The sequence below is a fragment of the Archocentrus centrarchus genome, chromosome 8 (genome assembly GCF_007364275.1).
Source record: "Archocentrus centrarchus isolate MPI-CPG fArcCen1 chromosome 8, fArcCen1, whole genome shotgun sequence".
Lineage (NCBI taxonomy): Eukaryota > Metazoa > Chordata > Actinopteri > Cichliformes > Cichlidae > Archocentrus > Archocentrus centrarchus.
In genome coordinates, this window is record NC_044353.1 from 8,002,411 (window position 1) to 8,030,213 (window position 27,803).

The 27,803-nt window shown below is 41.8% G+C and overlaps 1 protein-coding gene across 3 annotated transcripts; it reads right to left on the minus strand.

Annotated features, from left to right (window-relative positions):
• Window positions 1–4,351: 4,351 nt before the first annotated feature.
• traf7 (TNF receptor-associated factor 7) lies at window positions 4,352–19,364 on the minus strand. 3 transcript variants are annotated; one of them, XM_030736302.1, is made up of 22 exons: window positions 19,258–19,364; window positions 16,629–16,805; window positions 16,457–16,511; window positions 16,265–16,356; window positions 15,967–16,083; window positions 15,709–15,801; window positions 14,871–14,904; window positions 14,565–14,787; window positions 14,308–14,442; window positions 14,011–14,106; window positions 13,782–13,903; window positions 13,071–13,144; window positions 12,816–12,864; window positions 12,481–12,608; window positions 12,110–12,192; window positions 11,964–12,003; window positions 11,724–11,840; window positions 10,761–10,883; window positions 8,233–8,352; window positions 7,694–7,825; window positions 6,320–6,439; window positions 4,352–6,101 (listed from the first exon to the last, which is right to left on the minus strand). In XM_030736302.1, exons 2-22 carry the CDS (start codon window positions 16,740–16,742, stop codon window positions 6,087–6,089), a joined length of 2,082 nt encoding a protein of 693 aa, XP_030592162.1. In that variant the 5' UTR covers window positions 16,743–16,805; window positions 19,258–19,364; the 3' UTR covers window positions 4,352–6,086. The 3 variants fall into 3 exon arrangements, with proteins under 3 accessions (XP_030592162.1, XP_030592163.1, XP_030592164.1); XM_030736303.1 differs by lacking the exon at window positions 19,258–19,364 and adding an exon at window positions 18,562–18,674; XM_030736304.1 differs by lacking the exon at window positions 19,258–19,364 and having other exon boundaries at window positions 16,457–16,506; window positions 16,629–16,704.
• Window positions 19,365–27,803: the final 8,439 nt, after the last annotated feature.

The following is a 27,803-nucleotide window of genomic DNA, read 5'->3' on the forward strand; positions in this document are numbered from 1 at the left end:
TAGTTTTGGAAAATAGACGCTGCTCTACCGAGTTAGCTGAGAGGATCAATGCCACTTTCGGCGCTAAGCCACAGTTACCAGCTGGTTAGTTAAGGCTGGCTTAAATCTAAAGGACTGAAAACTCGCTAGCTCGCTAAGAAATATTTTGTTTAATTTGTACAAAAACTGATGTGTAATGCTACAGTTACCTTCTGACAGAGCAAGAGTATTTTTTTCTCCTCTGTTTACAGTTATAGTGCTAAGCTAAGCTAAAAAGAAAACCAAAGAGTCTCACATGTTGTCCTCCCCATTTGAACTAATTAAAAAAAATTTAATTAAGGTTGAACTTAATGGTATATAAGTTCAAGCTGGGCTGTGCTCAAGACTCTTTGGTTTTTATTCCTGTTCAAAGTTTATATATGCTGTGTTAGAAATTTGCTAAGCTAACAACCAGCTGGAGGTAGTTTCATGTTTGGTGTAACTTCCTCCAGGTCAGCGATGATGCGTAAATCGTTAACTTTTTTGTAGTCTGCGTTTTTTCTAATTACACGATTGAAATTTTAAATGTGTGTAAGACTGTTAGGTTTCATTCCTTTTAAGAGTTTTTGATACTTTGCATCAAGATATATGCTGTGTAAAAAGAAAACAGATAAAAAATTTTTGCTTTAATTGTTAGCTGGAGGTAGTTTTGCTAAGCAAAGCCATGAGAGTGGTATCAATCTTCTGATCTAGCTCTAAGCCAAAAAGCGAATAAGCTATCCCAACCCACCGTGTCACTCAAAACACGGACTACAACAAATAATCCTGTAATAAACACTAATTTAATGGCTCAATTTCTCCTAAAGATATGCGCAAAGATTTGGCATTATGTGCGACTTCAGTAGCTTCGTATTAATTAAAATGTCACTGAATGTGATTGAGCCAGCTGTCACCAGATGTTTTCAAATGCGTAGGTGCATATTTATATCTTTTCTTAAATATAAGAATTAGATTTCTTCATTTTTCTTTCTTTCTTTAATTTTAAGTAATCTGGCACCAGACTGTCCTCTGTTATTACAAACTAGAGATTTCGGTGACGGTTTCCAACAGAAGGTAGTCCGACTGTTGAAGGTATGCTGTACTGTGTGCAGCTTACAGGGAACAGTATACCTGCTCCAGCTTTTTCATCTGCCGTCATGTCAAAGATACAGCTTGCCTTTTCTCGTCCTTCCTTAGGTCTCATTTTGGTCATCCCTCATGTCGCAGGATTTATTTTGAACTATGTTTGGGTGCTTGGGTGTTGGGGTGAGGCTACCAAGGTGAAAAAACACAGATGGTCAAATAAGTTGTGGAGAAAAAGTACTTTTCATTTCTTTTTTTCTTAACAAAGGCTGTTTTTTTTTTTTATTTGATTTTCCGCCTGTGCTTATCTGAACAGACACCTCTGCTCTGCAGCGACTGTATGCGAATGCTTGAGAGTGTGTGTGTCACGTGTTGCTCTGCTATTGACTGTGTGAAATCTGTGTGTGTGTGGGAGTGTGTGTGTGTGTGTTGTAGTGACTGGACAGTGGTGTGCTTGCAGTGACTGCATCTTATGACCATCTGCTCTGAATCAATAAATGTTCTGTACAAACTTGGCAGCCTTTTTTTGTGTTGTTGTGTTTGCATTTTCATCTCTCTCGACAGGAGAGTCTCTGCAGAGCACAATGTAGGCGTTTATGATTCGCAGCAAGTGTTTTGCAACAGTTAAAAAAAGATTGATTGGAATCACCTGACCCAGCCTCCTAACCCTGACCCAACATTGTATAAAGCCTGGTGAATGTCCAGTCTTGATATGAAAGACCTCTACTTGCCCTGGTGGTATCACATGCCTGTATTAGCTAAGCTAATGCTACAGTCACTCTAGAAAAAACAGTGGTTGCAACCACTTTGGCACGACCAAACTTACTGCAACAACCATGTGATTTCATTGCCTTTGATCTGGTTGCTTCAAAGACTGGGACCAGGTCGCCAAGTACTCACAGTCAGTTTGCCAGAAAATAGCAATAAGATGAAGTCAGTATCATGCAGTTGGGTGAAGTCAAGTGGGCAGTTTCAATTGGTGATTAACTGTGATAAATCAGTGAATATTGCAAATCTGTTGCAGTCTACATGAGCAAAAATTAGCATTAACTACTTACATTCAGAGTCCAGCCAGACCCTCATACACTTAAAACAGAAATTTAGAAATTCCTCCACAAATTGTGACGTAGTTGCTGCAGGACAGCAATTTAACTGTAAAATAACATAGGTGCTTGGCAACCTTACAGGAGTATAACCAGAATACAACCTGTTAGCAACCAGTTGAGTCAAGTCTCCTACTGCAAAGAGACATGTTGCAGATGAGTTGTGCTCATCAGCACACACTGACTCAGACTGATTGCAACATGTTGGCAGACTGTGTTTGTAAATTACACAGCAATTATCTGCAAACTTTAGCCAATCAGTCTGAGAGTGATTGCAGACAGTCTGGGTTGGACCGCAATTATTTGGGGACAGGTTGCATCCCAGCAGGCAACCAGTGCAACTGCCATGCTATCGAAAATGGTTATCCAGAAGCTGAGGGAGCTGCACGGTCAGCCTCTGGGCAACCAATTGATTGCCGATTGCAAAAAAATTCAAATCAGTCACCAAGCAACCACCAATTTCTCCTACTTGCAAGAAGGTTGCTCTTCTATTTTCACTCTACTGTGACTGAGCTATAAGCGAACAGACAACTAGCAGGAGCGTCTCTCCTGCTGACTTGAGAGTGGTACTGATCTAATGCTAGGTAAGAATACAAACACAGCATCCAAATACATAATCCACAGGCCCCATTCCATCTGGTTTTTTGGGGTTTTTTTTTTTTGCATTGGCTTGTAGGATTCTTGGGAATAATTTAAAACTGCCAGGTGACGAAGCACCTACCATGAATACACAGATGAATACACAGTGTGTAACTTCTGCTAGACTTTAAATAAAAAATAAAAAAAAAAAGCCCACAAAACTTAAATTCACTTTTTCCAGAATTCAACAGCATTCCATGGTGTTTGTGACAGGATGTATAAAACTCTAATCACATGACAAAAAAGGCCAGTAGGAGGTTATTCAAAGGGGGGTAGGAGCAGAGGTGACAAAAGGCTGGAAAAATAAGTAGCAAAGAAACACAGCTGGAATAATGGTGGTCCAGTGGTTGCCCCATAGCAAGGAGGTCTTGGGTTTGAATCCAGCCTGGGGCTTTCTGTGTGGAGTTTGTATGTTCTCACTATGGGTACTCTGGCTTCCTCCCACGCATGGGGTTAGGTTAATTGGTCATCCTGAATATTTTGCAACTAATTAGGTTCATTGGCAACAGGTCAGTGACATGACCGCGTATGACAGAGCATTTTAGAGAGGGCAGAGGAAGTAAAGATGGGTAGTGGTTCACCAATCTGAAAAAAACTGCATCTACAAATTGTGAAACAATTTCAGAATAATGTTCTTAAATGTGAAAGTGTGAAGACTCTGAATATATCATCATCTGCAGTAAATATCAAAATATTCAGACAATCTGGGGGAATCTCTGTGCTCGAGGGACAAGCCCAGGACGTGATAAAAACAGTCAGGATTCTGTCATGGAAATCAGTGCATGGGCTCCAGAAATCACTGTGTGAACACAGTTCGCCGTGCCATCCATAGATCAAGGTTAAAGGTCTGTCATGCGAAGAAGAACCCATTGTGAGCATGATCCAGAAACACTGCTGTCTTCTGGGAGCTAAAGCTCATTTCAAATTTCTAATTCTTTTTGGAAAATATGGATGGCACAGCCTCTGGACTCAAAAGGAGAGGGATCATCCGGCATGTTATCAGTTCAAAAGCCTGCATCTCTGATGGTATGAGGGTGCACTGGTGCCTAAAGAATTGGCAGGATTTTGAGAGGCACCATCAGTACAGAAAGGCTTTAAGGCAACATATGTCCTCCCATACAGGTGATGTCAGGGAAGGCCATGCATGTTTCAGCAAGACAATGTTAAACTGCATACTGCAGCCATTACAGCAGCATGGCTGTAGAAGAGTCCCAGTGCTGAACCGACAGCGCCTTTTGGACTCAGTTCTCTGATCAAGCTGATAACCCCACATCTATTCAACCAAGTATGACAAAGCCTTGCCATAAAGCAGCCATGGTGGCTACATCCATCTTTTATACAGTTAGGCTTGCCTCCTCAGGCCACCTTTAGCCACACCCCTGCTGGGGTATACTTCCATAGGTGAGCACTAAAGCGTCTCCCTTTCTGTTGCAGTTATGACTCTTATGATCTGGGCACAAAGGTATTTTACGATTCCAATCACTTCATGCTTGTTTTAATCAAATAAATCAGACGAGCACTTCTCGAAGTGTACAACAGTTTTATTGATCAATGATCAACTTATGCTTACATGATTACAAGTATACAAGAAATCACTTAAAGTGTGACCACTGAAGATGCTTCCTGTCTTCCCCTCCTCTGCCTCCCTCACCAAGCCTGCGCAGTGAGATGATTAAAAACTCTTAGTCTCTGAATCTGATGCACATTATCTCATTGAGTATCCTCACAGGTGTATGTAAATCCCTTCATTGTACTGTCAACCCAATATGGGTCTTCAATTTAGGAAAGCAGAGGCTTGCTCTCTGCATTTTCCTCGGGGGTGGTTTAAGGTCAATTACAGTCAACTCTCTGCACTGTGTTAATCTGGTTCTGTTCCCTCTGGTCACAGAGGAGGAGGGAGGGACACAAAGAGGAGAGGAAAAGACATCATTACAGCTGTTCCTTATTTTTCATCCACACATATGGCACTCATTGAAACACTCACGTATACACAATAACAGGCACGTGCATGCACGCAGACCGCCATCCTCTCTCGGTCGTGCTGGCCGGGGTGAGTCGTCTCGTGGGCGCCTGATCGGGCTCGCCGCTATCCGTTATTTTACAGAAATTTATAACCGCTGAGATGCTCTCAATATAGCTCCATCATGGCACAAATATAAAACTCTAAATCTATAGATCTGTCTCTGTCTTAAAAGTCTTTGCTTATTAAAACGTGTTTTTATAAAGGCTGGTTTCACAACACTGAACTGGGTGACCTCCAAAGTGAGTCTGAACGGGAGCTGCAGGAGACGCCTCGTTGATCTGTGTGTCTGATTTTTGATGCTACTCAGTCGCTGCCACTGAGACCAGAGACTGAGGGTGAGCAGCTGAATCACGTGCACCACCCAAATTTAGTCCTTTACCTCCAAGTGTGACGCTGAGAAAGAGCAGTGAAGCTCACAGCCCGCAGGACAGTTTGAGGAAATAAATAACGTGCAGGCTGTGGTAACAAAAGTGCTAAATGACAATATGTGGTTTAAGTTAACACCCCCACCCCCCCTTCATTATCTAGTAATATTGAATGTGGTTTATCAGCTCTGATTCTATACATAATACTGTATATAATTCATAAATATATTATTTTTATTGCACAAACTGACATAAACAAGCATACATTAATTTATCTTTATTATAATTTCATCGTTTAATGGAAAACAAACTAAAGTTTAAGTACAAATTTAGCTTTTTTAAACCTTTTTTTCACTGCTGCCCATTCATTTTTAGAAAATTAAATCTTCCATGATTTAATAAAGGTTAAAACAAACCTGATGTCTTTCGTTTCGTGTGCTGCATCCTGGGATGCTGTCAGGAGTAATTATCTTACGAAGGGCCGCCTAACTGGACACGAGGAGCGTGCACGGCGTCACTCCAGGTTGGTGAAGCCAGCCTTTAAACTCATTTAAACAGTATGCGTTAGATATCGTCGGTACAGTTCTTAAACGGCAGGAGTGTCTGCAGGAAGCAGGCAGGACCGTCTGCTGTGTGAAAAACAGTCACAATCCTCTCTGCAGCCCGCTCTGGTTAATGGAGTGCAGCGTCCAGTCGGTCCGGTGTGGTGCGACTGTAAGGCAGCTTCGTCTTGTTGTGCCTTGTAATGCACTGGTGGATGAGGCCACTAAGAGGAGTGTAAATCACAATCAAAGAAACGCGTGCTGAGGCGGGAAGTGTGTGGAACAGTTAACGAGAGGTGAAGCCGGCTGGATGTTTGCAGAGCGAACGGTTGGTTTAGCACGTCCACACCTGAGGGAGACAGGAAGACAGACAGCAAAGAGTGAGACGGGAAACGTGTACAGCGATACGTCAGATTTCAGAATAACTAGAAAAACTAAATACGTGTAATAATCTTTTGTTTTGAAAATGCAAATGATGCTGTTAGGAGCAGAAAAACATGTGACACAGATGACATAAAAGGGAAAAAAAACATGAACTGCTGATGCAGCAGGTGGACTGTGTCGTACCTTGACGGTGCTGTCGACAGCTCCAGAGAAGAGACGCCCTCTGGAGACGGCGAGCGCCGTTACACTGCCCTGGTGTCTCAGCAGAGTCTGGGTGCAGATCATGTTGTCCATGCTCCACACCTACAAAACCCATACACAACTCTGTGATCACACTTTGTTACCCAGCATCTTAAAAGCAAGCTTTACTTTAAGACTCTCCCTGAAGCAGAGACCATAAACTTTATTTCACTGTTGAAAGGAAAACCGTTTTCTGAACTGACTGTAGGTGGTAGTCTTTGCTCTGCAGCCTCTGTGATCTCGGTGTAGAGGCGCATCACCAAGCTGCAGTCCAACCAGCTGGTGGGAACGCCCAGGGCTAGATAATTATCAGTGAAGTGAACTTTCAAATAAGAGCAAGAACAACCACTAACCAACCGCAGATGGTGCTGCAGATGGACTGAAATAAATGTAAAGTCCAGTCTGTGTAGGGAAAAACTGGGCTGAAGAAGTAAACTACAGGATTATTATCAGAAGTCTATTCGTGGTGCTTAATCCTACAAACATCTGTAATCTTACTTGGTCCTTTTAAATCAACTTAGGTTCTGCGCACAGTGTCGATTTTCTATACAGATCCTATAAATATAAGTGTGCTTGTTAAAACCCCCAAAAAACAAACATCAGTTCACAATTTTTTCAAGCTCCACTCACAGCACTCTCCACTGAAAACAGCTCAACTTTATGAAACCAGTGCTTGTGAGCGTCACTTCCCTCTCACCAACCAATCAAAAACAAGCAGAGCTGAGACTTCTGATATCAACATTGCCAATTATCCACTGCCACCATGCCTGACACAGACCCCAGCTCCCTATATAACATCCTGTGTTCCCACACCAAGCAACCTCCTTTCCTTCTCTGTGAACTCACTCAAGCGCCCCCTACCCTGAGCCCAGGTTATTCAACTGTTCACCAACACACCCTTCCAAGCAGTCACTAAATGTGGGTTTTCTAGTGCAGTAATTATACATTTATTACACTGTTATTAATGTCTTAGAAAAGGATGTTTCTATACAAATAGGCAGCTGTTGCATTGCACAGCACACGCCCTCATTGCTGATAAGGATGCTCTAAAGTTAGCAACATCAGCTGAGAGCAGTGTTAAGATAACTGAATACATTATTTTCAGTAAGAGTAAGAAAAGTGCTGAACTATAACTTTGTCTAATCAAATACAATTTTAATCAAATACAGGACGAGCAGCTGTCCTGAAATATTTACTGATGCACAAATCATCAGCTGTTTGAGTGGAATGCACTTCTTCTGTCCACACACACACACACACACACACACACACACACACACACACACACACACACACACACACACACACACAACTCACCCTGAGGGAGCGGTCATAGGAGGCGCTGAACACTTTGGTCTGGTCAGGGGTGGAGATGACGGCCAGAGCGTAAACTGTTCCCACGTGACCCGTCAGCGTCCGCACCTGCTCTTTAGACTCAATATCCCACACCTGGGGAGGACACAAACATCATCATCACCTTCCTTCCTCCTACGTCAGCACTGCCAAGCCACAAAAAAAAAAAAAAAAAAAAGATCTTTTGGTGGTACCAGTAAGCAGCTGTGAACCAGATCCCATTCTGGAGCGCTTTAGGTCAGCATGTCTCAGTATGGTTTGCTGTCAGGTGGACTTACCTGAGTGCTTGCTGTGAATAAGCTTACCTGAATATAATCTGAATGCTCACAGAAAAACCTACGTTAACTATGGGATCAGTGACTCCCCTGGGAGCCGATCAGTGATGTAAGCTTTAATTGTGAAAAATGGGGAGATGCTGCCAAATTCCTTTCATAAATTAAGAGAGAATACTGCAAATGGGAAAAAAAAATCTGAGTCTATGTGCATGAGTCTATCTGGCTTACATGGATGAGGTTTTCATAGGTGCCACAGACGATGTGGTGGTTGGTGACGGCGATGGAGTAGACGCTGCCCCCGCTGGTCTGCAAGACGTGAACACACTCCAGAGAGCGGATGTCCCAAATCTGACACACAGGGATAGAGAAAGGGAAGCAGTTCAGTGGGAGAAAAAAAAAGAGAAAAGAGGAGTGTGAGTCAGTGTTCTTGACACCAGTGGAACGAACACAGGAGCGCACATGCTCAGTTATCAGCAGCGGAAAAAGTCGATGACTCAACAGCTAGAAGCCATCAATTTTCATCCCCCCCCAGGGCAACACATGGTTTAAACTGGAAAATTAGAAAGCTGTAACCACAATACTTCTTAGATGACTCTGATATTTCATCAGTTATGAAGAATATTAATTATGTGTAGGTAGACAGTGAGTCAAGCACAGCACAACATGACTGACTGACAACAGGAGAGCAGACTAACAAAGATCAGTCCACTGCAGAACATCCAAGAGTTCATTTCTTTTCCTTTAAAAAATGTTTTCTTTCTTTTTCTTTCCTTTTTTTTTTGGATAGAGCTGTTTAAAAGCTCTCAAATATAATTAACAGAAATACACTAAAACATACAGAACTGTAGAATAATACAATAAACCTCAGAGGAGATGTCACCACAAGTAAAACCTTTGCCATCACAGTCAGACTTCTGTTTATATAAAGAATATTAACTAATGCTGCTTTATTTGACATGAATCTGCTTCAACGGTTTGCTCAGTCAAAGTAAACATTTACCCATCACAGCCTCATAAATGTCTTCACTGCACTTAGTAAAGAGAGTGTATTTTATGTTGCGATGCCACTGTTTGAACTTGGTGTACATTACATACCACAGCACTGCAATGTCCTTGCTGTCTCTATATTTTCATACTATAACACAATATACAATACTGGTTTCCAAACACTGGTCCAGAACTCCCCACAAACTGAAAGTTTTCATAAAAACACAGAAACTGTATTCAGTCCTTCGGGAACATTTTAACTACAGTGTGTCAAATGTATGCCAATATATTTAAAAGCTTCACTGTCACTGAATACTGCCAACATTTGTCAGGACTATTTCTGTGGTAAACAGTCTAAATGGCTTCTCCAGCTAAGTGACGGCTACAGACCGACTGCGCCGCTTACAAGCGTCACACAACGAAGCGCCGCTTTGCTCTGTTCTCTCTTCAGCGTCCCTGAGGTAGTCATTAGTGACCAAGTGCAGCAAGACACTGGGGTGTGCGTACACACACACACACACACACACACACACAGACACACAAACAAGCATTCCAAGTGCTTTGACCAATGAGGGAGTGAATGAAGCTGACAGAAAGTTACACAAAGTCCTGTCTGTCCTGAGAGAACATGACCGAGGGATACACTCATGGATGCAATAGATCCCAGCAGCTTTAACTGCACACAGTTCCCCGGCCACTGCAGCAAGGCTTTGGTACTCTAACCGACACCCAGAGGCCGCTGAGGCGTGTTTCTGAAAACAGAGCTGGAGATTTTGACCTGGCTCGGCACGCTAACAGCAGGGCCTGCACTGAAACTTACTGAAATCTATCTTTGGCAGTTCGGGCAGCTCTGCATGTCCATCTTCCTCCATCTTTTTTTTGTTTGTTTGTTTGTTTGTTTTACACCCTGGCTCCAAAATTAACAACCACCACCTTCCAAATCCCACTCAAATCTGTCACTGGCAGCACCTGCCAAACACAAGCCTATCAAACGTTCATTCTGCTGGATCTCCCAACCAAACTAAGAACGTTTTGGATCACCACATGAAAAAGAACCTGTGCCTAGAATAACCATTTAATACGCCCTCATCCCCTACCTGTCATCACCAAGCCAAGCTTCCCATTTTAGCACAGCACACATCTGATGCAAAACGCAACAGTGAAGGATTTAACACCCAAAACTCAGGAGCCAGTCACTGCTGGACGACAGCAGATTTGTATCAGCTAGTTAAGGCAAGCTAATGCTAAAACTGTAACCACCTGTCCTCAGCTGACATTTTGACAGATGTTTTATTTTAATACACTCTTGATGGCTGCAAGTCTAATATCCTGATAAAACACTGGGCCTAAAGCTACAGTATCTACACCAACTTTAAAAAAAAAAACAAAAAACAATAATTCTATTGTAGCATTAAAAACATCATTTTGATTAAAGAGCTTGTGCACACAGGTGGATTAAATTACAGAAAAATAAAAAATGATTTTGGTAATTGCCAATACTCTTAATTTAGGGCATAAACGTTACACCGGGTGGTAACATTACGCACCCTACATACAAAATTCAAACAAGGAAAACTGAGATCCAGACATCCTTCTGGCTCCAGGGACTCAACTGATGCATGAAGTGGAGGCATTTTCTGCCTTGGAGCCGGTATGCAGTCCCACACTGCGCTTGAATTTTAGTTTATTTATTTATTTATGGCTGCGAAGTTATGATTGGATATAAGTGGGCAAAACAAACCATAAATGTGAACATTCCTCCTTCTTACCTTGATGGTCTGATATGAGCCGCTGTACAGGTGGTTCTGGGAGGCCACCAGTGCTCTAACCCAGTGATTCAGTCCTGTCAGCTCCTTCTTCAGCTTCAGCTCTGTGCCCACGATGTCCCATACCTACACACACACACACACACACACACACACAATTCAGTGAACTAAAGGAAGAGAAAAATGTACTGGACTCAAAACATTTGCTTACTAGAGTAACACACTGTAATTTTAGACTCCACCATCCTCAACATAATACATAAAAACTAAGATGAGAAGCTAATTTTGACTGTTATGAACTCATGGAAGTTGCACACAAACACACAAAGAGCTGAGCTGGGGCAGATACACACAGTGCTGTGAGGAAGTTTTTGCCCCCTTCCTGATTTTTTTTGCATATTTGTCACACTTAAAGGCTTCAGAACCGAAGTTTAACTGAGTAAATACAGAACAGTTTTTAAATGATGATTTCATTTAAGGGGAAAAAAAAAAAAGCTAACCAAACCTGCCTCGCCCAGTGTGAAAAAGTCATTCTGTCTAATGATCTAAAACATGTGTGACAAATATGCAAAAAAAAAAAAAAAAAAAAAAAAAAAACCCCTAAGAAATCAGGAAGGAGGTAAATGCTTCTTCACAGCACTGCAGGGGTGAGGTTTTCATCAAGTACATTATATCACTGAACTGATGTTGAGAAAGGTCGAGTGAAGGGGGCGCCGGGAAGCCTCAACAAAGGAAAGTCCCTGCGTAGGCGCACTGACATCACACACACACAGCACCAAATTCATCCTCCTCTTATCTCCTGCTGTCATAAAAGGCTAAAATCCAAGTTGATTCATTTCTCTGCTCATTTTCACACTCTTTGATGTGACAGCTGTGAAGGATTTAGGCAACTGTAACTACTTCTAAAGGTTTTAAAGTGATACAACAGCCCAACATGAGCAGAAGAAGATGGATGGATAACAGTACCTTAATGGCCTTGAGGGAGCCGCTGAACAACATGTTGTGGGAGGAGACCAGTGTACATACAGGGTTGTCATGGGCACGGATAGTATTGACTTTCTGGAGTGTCTGAATGTCCCAAACCTATGCAGGATCCACAGTTAGAGGGAAAATACAGTCCTAATAAGTGAGCTTCTAGCGATTACAACACGAAATTGCACAAGTTTGACCCACAAAAGAGGAAGCAGAGACGTACGTGCTACTTACAATGATGGTGCAATCTGCAGAACCGCTGTACAGCCTATTACTGTGGAGAGGAAAAAAATATATATAACTGAGCCATGCTCTGTGGTCACATTTAGCCGAGATAAATCCAATGATTACAACATGTTTGCATGTGTGAAATGTGTTACCCTTGGATACACAGAGCCAGCACGATGCCATCATGACCCTCAAGGGTTTTCTGACATTTGTAGGTGGTGCAGGTGTCCCACACCTTAGAGTAGAGAGGTGATGCATGAACATACTGTTAACAAGCTTAAAATGTACATGATTTATATGCAACAGCATCTATATTTCCCTGACCCTTTAAAAGGCTTTGGCTACTTAATGTCCTCTAAAATGTGTCTTCCAGCACTTGAGTACCTTTACTTAGTATTTCTGTACATAACAACAACTCTATAACTCAAAGATTTCTGAAAATATGTTGTGTACAAAAACGTAGATGGTTTCATTTCCTTTGTGTGTGTGTGTGTGTGTGTGTGTGTGTGTGCACTGCCATTACCTTAATTGTCTTATCAGAAGAGCCAGAGAAAAGCAGGTCTCCAGTGGAGTAGACACAGAGACACCAGACGGGACCCTGGTGGCCGACAAACGTCCCCTTACACTTGAAGATCTGCTGGGGGTCGTATGCTGCACGCAGGCAGAAAGACGGCATTGACTGGATGTGTATTTGTCATTATAACAGTGCAAGAAAAATAACTGAAGCTGAAAAGAGAGGTTAAAACGGGATCGAAAGGTGGATGACTTCAGCAGAACTGAAGACGCTCAAAACATGACAGACTCAGATATTCACACACTGCTGAGAGAGGTGACGAGTAAAGGCAAACAGATACTTACAGCCCAGGATTCCCATGTTGAGCCTGGCGTTGATGTGGGACAACTCATCCTGTAGGGACACAGTCAGTGTGCATTTTAGTGTAGAAGCTATTAAATACAGAAATCTGCAGACTCCAGTCCTTTCATTCTGGCCTCCAAATTAAAATTTTCTACGGCTTCACACAGAAATGCCTCTGAAAGGTGCCCCACGCACACACACACACACGCACGCACGCACGCACACACGCACGCACGCGCACACACACACACACTTACATTAAGCATGGAGGCATCTCTACGAAACTCCATCAGGTCTTCGCTGAGCTTGCTCTGGTTCTCATCCAGCACATCTGAAACGCACACAGACACACAAGGACTATAAAAAAAAAAAAATATTCCAACAATTTTAGCTCTGCTGGACTCACTTAAAATCTGGTTCTCCTGCATCGGCTCTAATGCCATTTTTGTTTGATTGCATTTTGCAGCTCATTCTCTCCACTTCAGCCTGGCTCTTACTGTCTGTCTTCAGCACATAGCAGAAGACGGGCTCTGAGAGGGTCAACCCACCCCCTAAAAACCACTCAACTCTAGCAGCACACGTCCTTGCAGACTTCAGCCCCACCCGCACTGATTTAAGAGACATCACACATTTGATAAGATTTGTGTGATGCAATGCAGATTCTTAAAAGGCTCCAATTTGTCCCTAATATGGCTATCTTGGACACACACATCCATGATGAGCCCAGAATTCCCACTGGCAGCTATTGAAAAGACAGTTAGCTTAAAGGGAGAGGAGCTGCCTATACAGCATCACTGAGCCACATATTAACAGCCCACCTGCTCCACCAACCTGCTCACTGAAGCTGAACATCCTGTTCAAAGCATACAAATATGCAAATGATGCTGCTGAATGTTAGAGAAAAAAAAAAATCAAATTCTTACTTCTGTTTTTCTGTGTCTGAACAAGCAGGTAAAAGTGTATCTCACCAAATTTAAGCTCCAGGTTTTTCTCCAGCTGGTCCAACTTCTCAGAGAGTTTCCCCAACATGGAGCGCAGGAAAGCAATATCCTGGTCCTTCTGAGCCAGAGTCAGCTGCATCTCATGGAACCTAAACAGGCAAAGGTCAGAGCTCACATTCAGATGGATGATGAGGTTAACAGAAACCATTCAGTCCAACAAAAGTCTGGATAACTGAGCTCTGGGTTGAAAGCTCACCTGTCATCTGTCTGCTGCAGAAACTCCTTGAGGCCCTCAAATTTACAAACCTCCAGGTGTGTTTCATATGTGTCCTGGTTGCCTATGAATGTGCAGCTGTTGGGAAGATGACAAGAGGCAAATTACTGAGAGGCAGAGTTATATATGAATATAAGAAACTGGCTCACTTTATAAACAGTGCCAATGGAAAGAGCAACAATTAATTCCAAGGAATACACAAAATACAGACAAAACTCAGATATATGCTGGATAAGAAATGGAGAAAGGTGAAACAGGATATAATAGCACTGCTTTTACCCATATTTGGAGTGTGGACATTTGATGTGCTCGCATTCTTTGAGGTGAGCCTCAAGGTTCATGGTGAGCAAAGGGGGACAGGAGGGGTTGTTGGGGCACCGCACGGGCCTGTAGTCACAGCTGGCCTCGTGTTCTCTGCAAACAAACACGGAGTTGCGATACTGAGAGTGGAGGAAACATTTCGAGAGGATACAAAAACTCTGCAGCTCTTTATTTCATTTTACATTCCAAAAATGTTTCCAACTTGAGATCCTTACTTGCGTGTAGACAGTTTGATAGTGAAGGGGCAGCCCAGCGGGTCCACCTCGTAGGCTCCGGGTTTCCCGGCTACTGAGGTGGTGGAGGCTGCGGCCCCGGCCGCGCTGCTGCCTACAGCCCTGCAGCCGTATTTGCAGTGGATGAACAGCTCTCCAATCTGCTCGGCTACTGCAATGTTGTTCACCACGACCGTTAGCTTAGCTGCATCCACGGGGCACTTATCTGTAAGGAACACAAATAATAAAGTAATTAATACTTTATGAATGCACTGTATTAAAGGTCTATTACACATCATTTAGGCTCACCTGAAGTCAAGGCACATCGTCTGCAGAAAGTGTGCTGCAGAAAGAGGAAAAAAAAAACGATGAAACGTTTTCTTTTGTTTTACGCTGCTTTATCACATCTGAATATTCGGTAAGCCCCGCCCCCTCTGTTATACCTGTCAGTTGTGTGGCATCTAATAATTACTGACAGATTTACTAACAAAATTAGCAAAAATTGTCAAAGCAGCAGTTATCTGATTCCAGACAAACAGCCTCGCTCTCTCAGCCACCGTGAAACAACTGAACTAACAAGAGTGCCCCAAAGAACACTCCTGCTCAAAGGCTTCTCAGAAAGTATATTCATGAATATGAAAGTAAGCGATTAAGTTTTGAGCTTAGCGGTTAATATTTACAAAATATTAAGTAAATAATTAAAGAGATGCAATTTCAGCATGTCAGTGATTAAGCAAGTTTGAAGTCAATTTAGGGATCGATTTTCCATCATCTGTTTGTCTCCCCGAAAATGAAATCGCACCTGTTTACAGGGCCTTTCTTTCGAAATCTTTCACCGAGAGACAAGTCAGTTGTAGGCAACAATCCGAGTTAGAGGAGTTCTGATTTTCATGATAACATGAACCAGAAAAAGCTTGAAATACACTTGATGTCAACTGTAACGAATATAGAATAAATGAATTCAAGGCAATTTCAGCATGTGAGTTTTAACAGTTTTTCAGAGTCCGCTTCAAACATGGGCTTTAGAAACTGAACACAACTGATGAAATTCTCTCTCAAGCTTTTTAAAGCTGTTGGACAACATATGAAAAAAAAAAAAAGAATCACGGGAAGACTGACAGGAAGAAAAAGACAGAAGAAAACTCACCCCGCACGTGGTGATGACGGGGTCCTTGAAGACGTTGCAGCACAGCTGGCAGCAAAGTTTCACTGAAGGCTGCTCTGCAAACACCTGCGGCTCCTGCGCGCACACACAAACTCGTGTTAATTTACTCAGACTGAGCACGGCTTCAGCTCCAAAACTATGCTGGAAATGTGTTTTGTGTATCTCTATAAATGCACTGCAAGGCATATTTTTATATTTGCTTCCATATATTTAGAAATATATAAGTTCTGGCTGCCATACTGTGTCCTCCTCCTCTTCATGCAGAGAGAAAGTGGAGCGCAAAGACATGTTGGACTCGGAATGGAGAGATCGGATGGAGATGGCCGAATCTGATCTCCGAGGAGTCCCGATGGGAGGCTGAAGGGGGCAATGAGGAGAAGAGGTCATAAATGACTCTCAGATCAACTGTAAAAAATCTTCATGTGTACAAATATATGAAAAAGATGCACAGCATGAAAACATTTAACAGATGATCACTTTTAATTATTTTTTTTGGGGGGGGTTGGGTTGGAAAACCATGACATGGACATGTGTTTACCATTCCATCGTCGTCGTCACGGGGGGAGTAGGTTAGCGTGCTGGAGGTGGAAGGAGTTCTTCTATGCTGCTTGTAGGTGCTGGATCCTTCTGCTGAAAACATAAAATGCCAAACTCAGAGACAAGAACAATATAATAAAACAAAAGAACTTCAATGACAATCAAGCAAGAAAGAGACGTGTTAAATACGCACCACCTTTAGCTCCAGAAGCTGAGAAGGTCGGAGCAAACGACGCCTCCATCCTGCTCTGAGGTGAAGAAAGGTGGATGAATAGATTGATGGGCAAAGAAACAGCTCAGAGTTGAATACCTGTGAGTATATCATGAGTATAATAATCACACTACAGGATTCAAGTGTCTCTCACCCCGTTGCCAGAGTCTGCTGAGGGGCTGGAGGGGCTGCTGGGGATGGCTGCTGTGGCAGCTGCTGCTGCTCCTCCGGAGTATCGGTTGTAGCGAGACGTCTTACTACTGCTCATAACCCAAAAGCGCACACTGGGAATATGCAAGGAAACACTAGCAGCTACCTGGACTGCTTAGGCCTAAGAAGAGGTAAAAGGACAAGGAGGGGATTAGGGTGACAGATATTGTAAAAATGATATCAAGTCCGGTGATTTCCCTCTGAGCAGCACCACAGAAGCCTGGCTAAAAGGAGATTAAGCACGTAATGCTTGCCGCAAGTTAAATTTATGTTTTAACACGGGGGAAAGGAAAAAAAAAAAACCCACACACCCACAGTTGGCTCAAGAAATGCCGGAGACTGCCAGCGGCTACAGTTCAGCTTTAACCGACATGAGAGGCAACGCAGTGAAAAAGAAAGGAAACAGGGGAGTTACTGTTGTTATGGAGATGTTTGACCTACTTTACTGGCGTCAAGCACAACAGCACAATTAAACATAATCATTTCAATTCATGGAAAAGATGATGTTCATGAAGACGTTTTACGCTTTAGTCTGCTGAACTCGACTGTGTAGAAAACTCCAAGCACAGAGCCAGCAATAACAGGAAGTTCAAAGTTCAACCACTCCGTAATTAACTGGTTAAATCAAAACAAGCTCTCAAGTTATAATCTTTCTTTTGTGTTAGTGTTGCGTTGTTTGTCTCATTCACAAATGTACACACGCAAACTCCTCAGATTCTCCCGGACTGATATCTGTGCCACAGTCGATGTTACTGAGAGGATTATCCTTGACCGAGTAATATAAATTAATGTGACATTTTTTTATGTCATCACAGGATTTCCTATTTTTCTGTGAACAATCCCTGGCCTCTCGTTACTTTACAAAACGGAAACAAGATTTTCAGGTTTTTTTCCCTTTGGAGAGGAAGGACTATTGTGAGTAGGATTGAAACTATTGGATATTTATTCCGTTATTGAAATAAATTAACAAATCTGAAACATTTTGAGTTGTCTAATGCCCTAAAGAGAAAACGCTCTGTCAGTGCAGATGCCTGAAAGATGGTGTTTTAGCTCCCTGTCTCCTCCTTTTCAGCCAATTGCTGATTGTGCTGCGAGCCTGAGATGACCATATTAGGATATCTGCTCCAATGACATCATACAGAGCCAAGAGTAGCAAAAAGCTGTCTGAAGCCTGAGCTTTTGCCTCCCAGGGATTTCAAGCATATACGTTGCCCTCATAATTTGAAATGCTGGCCATATTTAATATCAGCATCCACCTTTGTAACAGTTTATATCTTCCTCTTTCAACATCCTCTATTCAGTATATCCCCCATCCCTCCTCTGCACATGTCCAAACCATCTCAGTCTTGTCTCTCCAACTTTGTCTCCAAACCGCTCAACCTGAGCTGTCCCTCTGTACTCATTTCTAATCCTGTCCATCCTGCTCACACCCAACGAAAATCTGAACATCTCTAACTCAGCCTTCTGCCTTTTTGGCAGTGCGGCTGTCTCCAAACCATACCTCACAGCAATTCTGACTATTCTTGTAAATCTTCTCTTTCACTCTTGCTGCCATCTCATTCTGTCCTATATACGACTACAAAAGATAAAGCATGCTAGGTCCAGTTTACTAACTAATGGAAATAATTATAAGTCCCATAACTGGGATTGGTGCATCCTTAATAAAAACAGCACAGATCAAAGTGAAACTCGAGGTACAAGTTCAGCCAGTCAGCAGCAGCTCAGCAGAGGAAGTTTAAAATTACATAAATTGACTGGTTTTCATCTTAAAGCTAACGTACCACCCATGGATACTGGGCTCCCAAGAACGCTCACATATATGCTACACATGCAGATAGTTAGCAAAACACAGCAACGCTCTAATGCGTCCGACTCACTCTTTAAAGGAAGTGCTCCTCCAAAGACATACACGGAGTCCAAGTTGTATGCACACTTCCATCTGTTAAACTCATCTGCAAACCATCAAAGCCAGGCAGGACTGAGACAGGCATGGAGAGACGGAGCAAAACACGCACAATGGGAAGAGGGAGACGCGACAGCCAAAAAAACCAGTGACCCGCACAGCTAGCTACTGATGCAAACGGAAAGGTATGCGGTCCGTGGGCTGCCAGTGAACCTATTCAGGACCTGTAATCGCTGTCACAAGCCCGGAGATTCCCGTAAAAACAGGGGGGCGGAACACGAACGAGCACGCGAGCACGCACGCGCGCGCGCGCGCGCACACACACACACACACAACCGAACAAAGTTGAAGACAGCTAGCTGGCTAAATGTTTAAACGCTAAGTAAATGGGCGCACAGGCGCTAAGCGCGAGTTTCCTATAAACAGAACCTTGTAAAACCGTGTCTGTCTGTAGTCATGTTGTCTACAACCATCTCAACTGCGACAATCAGCCAGATTAAGTACCTTCTCTGCTAGCTTTACTTAGCTAATGTTACATTTTCATTAGCAAAATCACTGCGATTGACAGTCTGTGGCGAACGACTAAATAACCGTCGAATAATCGGCGCTATTTTCTAATTATTAAGACAATTATTTTAAAAAGTCGTTCTGGTTTAGTTTGTAGACTTACCATTACATGTGTTTAAAAACAGCGTAGCTCCAAAATCTCTAGACGAATTCCGAAATCTTCCTCCTTGCCTCTCATACACACAGCTCAAGCTGCCGCGGTGTGTTCTGGGAAATGTAGTCGAACTCGTACCGCCGTTGCACCACGGGTATACTTTTCACCGCTGTTAGACTACACCACCCACAATCCGGTTCGCGCACCTGTCATTGGACTTGATGCTGTCAGTAAAATTTCGCAAACCAACTGGGAAGCGCACTATTCCCAAATATATCCACATTCTGACGGGTTCGGCGTCGGTATTGGTTCTTGACCGACACGGAGCAGCCACCATCACGTTTTACGTACAGGACACGTGGAAGGTGGTGTGATGTGGAGAGATGCTGAAGTGTAAAATAACTGCCAACATTAGCAACATCTACATTATGAGCTTATTCCCTAAAATCCCCATACCTGCTAGAATCCCGTCTCATAGACAGCATATTCTTAAATACAATGGTAAATTATACAATAAGCTACTGATAAATGATATTAGGGACCATCTTCCAGCTTTTACAGTTTATAATAGAAATGATAAGATTAATATACTGAACAGAAAAAAAGAATATCAGAAGTCAGCAAATGATTTTAAAAATGATTTAATGGCACAGAACAGGAAATATATCAGGAAGAAAATGTCAAAGGTGCAAATGATAAATTTCTTAGAATATTTACATTATTATATAATTTAAAAAAATGTCCAATAAAGCACTACAATAGAAAACATATATATATACTGACTGTCCATGGAAAACAAAAGGGTGTGCAAAATGCATGTAAAAAGAAAAATGCACCATACAGAGATTTCATTAGACAGAAAACCAAAGATGCTGAAATTAAATCTAAAAAAAAAAATATTAAAAATATTTTAATTAATATAATAAGGTCTAGTAAAAAAGAATACTACAAGAGAATATTAGACAATAATGTAAATAATATTAGAAGAATATTGGGCATACTGGACAGTGATATGAAATGTGGAGCTACAGGCAAGGCAGCCATCCTGAGTATTTTATTGACATTGACACAGAGGAATATAATATGCATGTAGCCGATCGCAGCTTAAATAAGAAAATTATAAATTGTAATTGCTGGACCAAATTTATCAAGAAAAACCACTGATCCTGGGACACCAGAGGGAAATGTGGGTACTCTGAGGATAGAAATCCTCACTCAATGTTACTCATAGCTGTAGATGAAAATGATTTTTAAAAAAAAATAATAAAAAAGATTATTAAGAAATGTGAGAATAAGAAATGGTGATATTGTTAACAAGGTCATTGGGGTATTTTAAAAGTCTTTACATAATGTGTAATTTCAAACTGGTATATTTCCAAACAAAATAAAAACAGCAAAAGTTATACATCTGTACAAAACAGACACTACTTCACTACAGGGCTATTCTTCACTACCTCAGTTCTCAAAAACCTGTTTAATAACCAACTGGAAACATGTCAGTCAGTCGGGGTTCAAACAAGCAAATGCACATTACTGGCATTATTAAGCTCAACAGGACACATCACAAAGTCAGATGAAAAAAAGAATATTTGGTTGGGTTAGTCATAAGTTAAAAGGGAGCATTTGATACAATAAATTATTATATATTAATTAAAAAAGTGGAACGTTATGGCATTGGAAGGTAGTTTCAAATTGGGTGAGGAATTAAGTAACATGCAACAGTTTGTGAAGTTGGATGATTGCTGCTCATTGTGAATTGTGTATAAACATTGCTTGTGGTGTCCCCCAGGGGTCACTGTTGGGCCCTAAATTCTTGTTAAATGACAATGTAACATGTTAAAAGCAGTAAAACTCGTCCTGTTTGCCAGTGACACGAATATTTTTTGTTTTGCTGATGATTTGCAGCATTTATTGGAAGTGATAACTGCAGGTATGAATAAATTAAAGCTCTGGCTTTATAAAAGCTAAAATAATAATAGGAAATAGCAGATTAAATACACACGTTAAGTTTCAAATACATGGGGTCGATATTGAAAGATTACATGAAAACATATTTTTGGGTAATAATAGATGAGATACTTAGTTGGAAAGCACATGGCAAAATATATTCATTCTAAAGTATCAAGAAACACTGCAGTACTAAGAGACATTTCAAAATGGCTGCCAAATGGCTTGACTTGCTTCTTATGGGATTCAAGCATGAAGTGAAGAGAAGACCAATAAATTCAACAAACCCTGCAAGAAACACAATAAATATAATACTTCATTTCTAACACTACTGATTAAATATATCAGGATGCTCATAAGCTTTCTTCCAGTATAAAATTCACATGTTGACACCTGGAGTATTCAGTGGATCAGTGAACAACTACTTATTTGGAAAGTTTTCAGGCTTCCAAGCAGGCATCTGTCTCACTGGAATAACCAAGATATGCAGAAGAGCATCTCTGAATGCACAACTCGTTGAACTTTGGGCTACAGCAGCAGAAGACCACACTGGGTGCTGGTCCTGTCAGCTAAGAACAGGAAACTGGCCTCACCAAAATAGAGACAATGGAAGATTGGAAAAATGTTGCCTGGCCTGCTGCGACATTCAGATAGTTGTGTCAGAATTTGGCATAAACAACATGAAAGCATGGCTCCATCCCGCCTTTTATTGAGAGTTCAGCCTGTTCATGGTGGTGTAGTGGTTTGAGGCACACTTTGGGCCCCTCAGTACCAACTGAGCATGATTTAAAAACCACAGCCTGCCTGAGTATTGCTGCTGGCCGTGTCCATCCCTTTATGACCACAGTGTACCCATCTTCTGATGGCTGCTTCCAGCAGGATAACGCACCATGTCACAAAGCTCAAATCATCTCAAGCTGGTTTCTTGAACATGACAATGAGTTCACTGCACTCCACAGTCACCAGATCTCAATCCAACAGAGCACCTTTGGGATGTGGTGGAACAGGAGATTCTCATCATGGATGCGCAGCTGACAAATCTGCAGCAGCTGTGTGATGCTGTCAGATCAATATGGACCAAAATCTCTGAAAAATGTTTCCAGCAGCTTGTTGAATTTATGCAATGAAGAATTCATGTAGTTCTGAAGGCAAACGTGGGCCCAACCCAGTATGATCAAATAAATTGACCGGTGAGTGCACATTTTTTTTCTTTTAGTGTTTTACCCTCTTTTCACCAGAAGAGGGTACCACTTATTTAGATGTGATCAGAACACTTTGGCTGAAAGGCAAATGGAAATAATGCAAAAGCAATACAAAGAGAATTTTAATCCATACTGGCAAAAAAATAACCACTGCATTTAATATAAGTGGCATTTTTACAGACAAAACTAAATGTTGATTTTTTTTCTTTAATTTAACTCTAGCCTGAATGTAGTTAGGTAAAAGTATTTCATGAAGTACCTTGAATAGAACTTGAGTAAATAGACCAGCCAAATCACAGTTTAATTGTATTGTAGATACAGTCAATGCGTCCATTACTGTGCAAAAAGCTTCACGACTTCAGCTAACAACAACTTCCCTTATGTTATATAAAACATCCGTAGAAAAATCAGGCCGTGTTCACCCTCACAGCAGTGATTTAGGTGGGCTGAGGTGCGGGGACGCCGGAGAAGCAGAGTGGATCTTTCATCAATACACATGGGGCTGATCAGCGCAGCTCTGCAGCCTGAAAACAGTAGGCGTAAGTGAAGAGATGCCCACATGTAAAGACAGAGAGGGGGAGCTGTAAATAGAAAAGACAGAAAGCCCAGGCCTGAATGCTGTAATGCAGCCATGAATAAGAGATGCTTTGAATGCAGCTTTGTTGACGCATGCACACACTCGCACACAGACACACACATGCACACACAGCGTTCCATTAGAGGAAACCCAGGCCATTAGTAGCTTTATCTTCTTTGTGTAGGAACTCACTGACAAGACTCCCCTCTCCATGTCACCCCCTCTGAGCCCACTCAAAACACATACAAAAAAACTTGGCTGTGACACACATACACACGTAGCCAGCCCTCCTCTGTCTCTCAGATTCAGATGTTGCAGATGGGTCGCCACGCTCTGTTTTAACAGTGACTTGCAAAGCGGGCTCTAATGTCCAACGGAGAAGGACTTGTTGTCAAAAGGCCGTCCCTCCTTTCATGCTGATGAGATGCTTCAAACAGCTGACGGTGCGCACAAAATATCTTTGCCAGTCTTTCTGAATGTGCAATTACAGAATGTTTCTTTGTGTCACGCCGGTTCAGTGCTCATTCACAAAAACACTTGTCTCCTTCTGTGCAGATAACCGTGCCTGTGACAGTGTGCACGATGCTTTCCCTTCCTCCCTCTCACACGTAAAACATGCTTTGAATGTGACATTTAAGTGTTTTATGGACTCATAGTATCTGTGTCTTCTGCCTATGCAACACTTTACCTTTTTCTACTGCATCCCTTCCCAACAGTTCCTCCTGAGTTGAGGGATGCGTGCACGATTTTGCCTTTGTTAAAACTTTACTGTTTTGAGCCTTAAAAACTGACAGATGCATGCAGAACTATGAAAATCCTATTGCAAAAGTGAATATAGTGCTAACGGGGTGACATTATCAGAATTACCTGCATAGTTATGCATTTACAGTATAAATTCTCTACAATAAATAGCCTAGGTAACATATTTATATGTTAATGGAGCTTATCATTGAATTGTCTACTGTTACTGTTTTGGTTTTCAGTTCAACAGCTTTACCATTCTGGATTGGTCTAAGTGCTCTCATGGTGTAATTTCACTGTAAGAACTGAATATGTAAATAAGCAGTTGGTTGGGAAAAAAAATCATCATATTATGGAAAAAGATTTGGATTTTCTGATTCAAAATTCAGAAAAAATGCATCACCCGTGCTGTCAAGGAAGTCTCCTAAGGATGTAGGTGCTTTGGTCCAATCTCACCTCACCAAATATTGGTCAGATTGCCATGAAATGCGGAACAGATATTCATACTCTGCAGAGAATCAGTGCTTGGTCATCTCATCTTTGTTCACTTGACTTTTTCTTCATCCACCACAAGTTAGGCCTCGGTTACACAGGCCTGGAGACCGATCAGCGACGCCCAAGTCACCTGTGAAAAATGTGTATTCCTTGAGCGGTTGGTGAAATTGTTGCTGTGAAATTGTGAAAGCCCCTGCCGTGCAGGCTCAGAGGAGGTCAGAAGGTCACCGGAGAAAAATGTTTATTCCCTGATTAGTTGGAAAGTGGTGGCTGGAGGTTGCCAGTAGTTGTTAGGTAAACTGGTGGCAAAGAGGTATATGATGCTACATTCAAAACCTCCTTAAACCTCCTAAACCTCTTTGCTTTGGTTGTGAGCAGATTGTCTGTGGTTGCCCATGGTTTGCATGGAACACACCAACTTGTCTGCAACCACTTGCCAACTTCTCGCTGAGTGGTAGTGAAACTGTGAAAAGTTGCGCCTTTTGAAATGTATTGGTTACAGCTGTAAGGTAAAACTTTTACTTTGAAGGCAGACATTGTGCAGTTCCGGTTTGCATCACACTTTTTAAAGCTTTTTTTTTTTTAAAGCTACACCTCAGTGAGTGGTTGGTGAGTGTTTGCAGACAAGTTGGTGACTTCCATGAAAACTACAGGTGACTGTGGCAATTGCCCAGCAATCAAAGAAATCACAATAAGGTTTTTGATGTAGCACCAGTATTACCTAGTGACAGGCAGCAAACTCCAGCAACTGCTTGCCAATTACATGTATTCACAACTAATTGCTGAGCGGCCTCTATATCTGTGTGACTGAGGCCTTAAACATTTGTTTGCTTTATGAGTAAAATGGTTCAACAACTGTTTAACAAACAGTATTGTCAGGACATTTGGTAAACTGCATGTGTCCCCCTGAAGATGACACATAATTATTTACCAGTTCTATTTGTCATGTTAAATGTTGAAAAGAATTCTATCAAACAAAGTAAAATAACTCAAATAACTAAATTATATTAATACAGAACAAAAGATTTTCAAATGCACTTCTAGTGAGAAATGTAGCTCCATTAGTTTCAGTTTCAGTAGAAATGGCTGTGGTCTGATGAGCTGATGACCCCTGTTCTCTCTCTCTCTCTCTCACACACACACACACACACACACACACACACACACACACACACACACACACACACACACACACACACACACACACTTCCTTCTGGTCTTTGAAATGCAGGTGCAGGTGTATTTTTATTCATATACCTGGTTTGTTGCAGTCAGCCACTGTCAGCCTTGCTGGCAGGTGCAGTGCATGGGGTGACATGACTGACAAGTTGCTAAAATCCACATGGGGGTGATTAAATTGGTAACTTCAGCATTTACTGAGGCTATAGTGGTAAAAGAAAATCAAGGTCACTGGTGTCATAGAATTTTGAAAATACTATATTTTAATATGATGGAAGTCTTGAAAAATCAGGTCTAAATGCTCCAGTTATTGATAAGCGTATCATAGCAGGATTTGAATTACAGCCCAAACTTTTTGGCATTTCTAGACTGTATCCAGCTCATCAGTACGGCAGTCTGGACAGAAAAACAAAAAAACATGGTGTGATTGTTGTAAAGTGCATCCTAATAGCATTTCTAGGTGATCTTAAATGCATTTGCAATCAGATTTTTGCATCGCAACCCAACACACACAAATGTAAATTCCAGAGTAACAAAAGTGCTCAGCAGAATCCACTACTAGTAGAGTGTATGGAGAATAATAATCCATCCATCCATCCATCCATCCATCCATCCATCCATCCATCCATCCATCCATCCATCCATCCATCCATCCATCCATCCATCAAATGCTTAACTGTAGACTGACTCATTTTTTTATTATTCAGTGTGATATAATGCTCATATAATGCTACTGTAGATATGTGTGGATTCTATAAATAAACACAAAACACATAAAAACCAGTCAAGACAATCAAGCTGTCTAAAAATCTTCTACTTTATTCAGTAAGATAAATGTTTTTGTAAAACATTCAATAAAAAAATGATCTACAATTTATTGCTCGTTGCCATCGTTACACTAGGAATTTTGATCCGATGCATAATATTTTTTCCAAAGCACTCTCACGAGGAATATGTTGCTAGATATTTAGACAAGGTTTTATGTTGTCATTATAGTAGTTATAACATACACACATACCCACGTTCAGAGTATATAAAAAACCAAACGAGTAAAAGTTACAGTAGCTAGACAGAAAAACGGACGAGGGACAGGCAGACTCACAAGTCCTCTCATGCACTTTTTTACTTTAGTTTCAGTCTGCAGCGTCTATGGCTTTCCTGGAGACAGTGTCAAAACTTTAGAGCATCAGAAACAGTGGATGCTATCTTCCCGACTCGCACACATGCTCACAGGAAGTAAGAACTTCAGGTTTAATAATTGTTCTAATTTAGTTTTTAAAATCTGAAACTAAAAGCTTGCAGATCCATCCAAACATAGAGCACATAAAAGAGATTCATTGCAGCACTGAGATGATGTGAGGCTCCGCTGTCCCACGTCCTTCAGAGAATCCCACATCCTCGCTACACCTCCCCGCATACACATTCTCACTAAGCAGTGTGTGTGAGTGTGTGTTCTGTTGATCTACTCCTCCTCGGGCCTGCCTGTGTGTGTGTGTGTGTGTGTGTGTGTCTATGTGATGCAGCTGTGTGTGTGCCTTACAATCCACATGGGAGCCTAATGTCCAAATTTATTTACTAAAATATGCACGCATAAACACACAGTTACAGTCGCATGCACGCACACCCGCTGCCAGCTCTTCAGTCAGTGGTGATGTTTGGAGGTCATGCCACATATTTACATTCTCGTTTTAAGGAAACTGTGTGCAAGGCAGTAGTTAGATGGTGATCCGGCAAGGTGAAGTAGTCGTTTTTTGGTCGTTTTGTAGTTTCATCTTTAAAGTTGGGAGTATGAGGAGGAGCGAGCGGAAACACAGGAACGGAAAAACTGAAGGTGAAGACCAGGTCTCATCAATAAATAAATAAATAAGTTAATAAGTTAAAGGGGTCTGTCTGTACATGTGTCAAACGAGACAATATGTGCATATGACTTACTGTGTTCGTTTTTTAATGTTTGTTGTGTGTGTGTGTGTGCTTATGAGTAGCCTTTAGGGGCTGTAGCTACGGAGGAGAAGGAACTCAAAGCCCTCCAGAGACCCAGAGTGTCGTTCTGCTCTGACAACACAAACAGAGTTGCTATGACACTCGCTCACTCAGTGACGCTGGAGCAAAACAACGCTGCTCGCAGAACTCGACGGGACAGCCGTGCTTAAGGGCTATTTTAAAAACTACACATGAAAACCCTGCAGGAGTCACACTGAGAAGGTTGGCTGTGAGAGCTCTTTGGGTTCATGCAAAGACTCGAGTTTGGGCACTGGCTATAAATTTAGTCTGATGTTTTCTGAATGTTTCACGTGTTGTAATAAAGTGTCAGCATGTTTCAAGCAAAAGGTGGTCTGCCCCCGCATCATCGACCCATCCCCCGACTCTCGAAGCTTACAAGTACACCAGTTTCACACTGGTCGAGTGTGTGGATG

What these genes read in the sequence shown, in the direction of transcription:
- traf7 (XM_030736302.1), bottom strand. Translation starts at nt 16,742, where the DNA reads ATGAGCAGTAGTAAGACGTCTCGCTACAACCGATACTCCGGAGGAGCA. An exon ending in ACGATGTGCCTTGACTTCAG is followed by an intron (nt 14,788 to 14,870) that starts GTGAGCCTAAAT and finishes TGTTCCTTACAG; the next exon opens with ATAAGTGCCCCGTGGATGCA. An exon ending in CTGCAGATTGCACCATCATT is followed by an intron (nt 11,841 to 11,963) that starts GTAAGTAGCACG and finishes GATCCTGCATAG; the next exon opens with GTTTGGGACATTCAGACACT.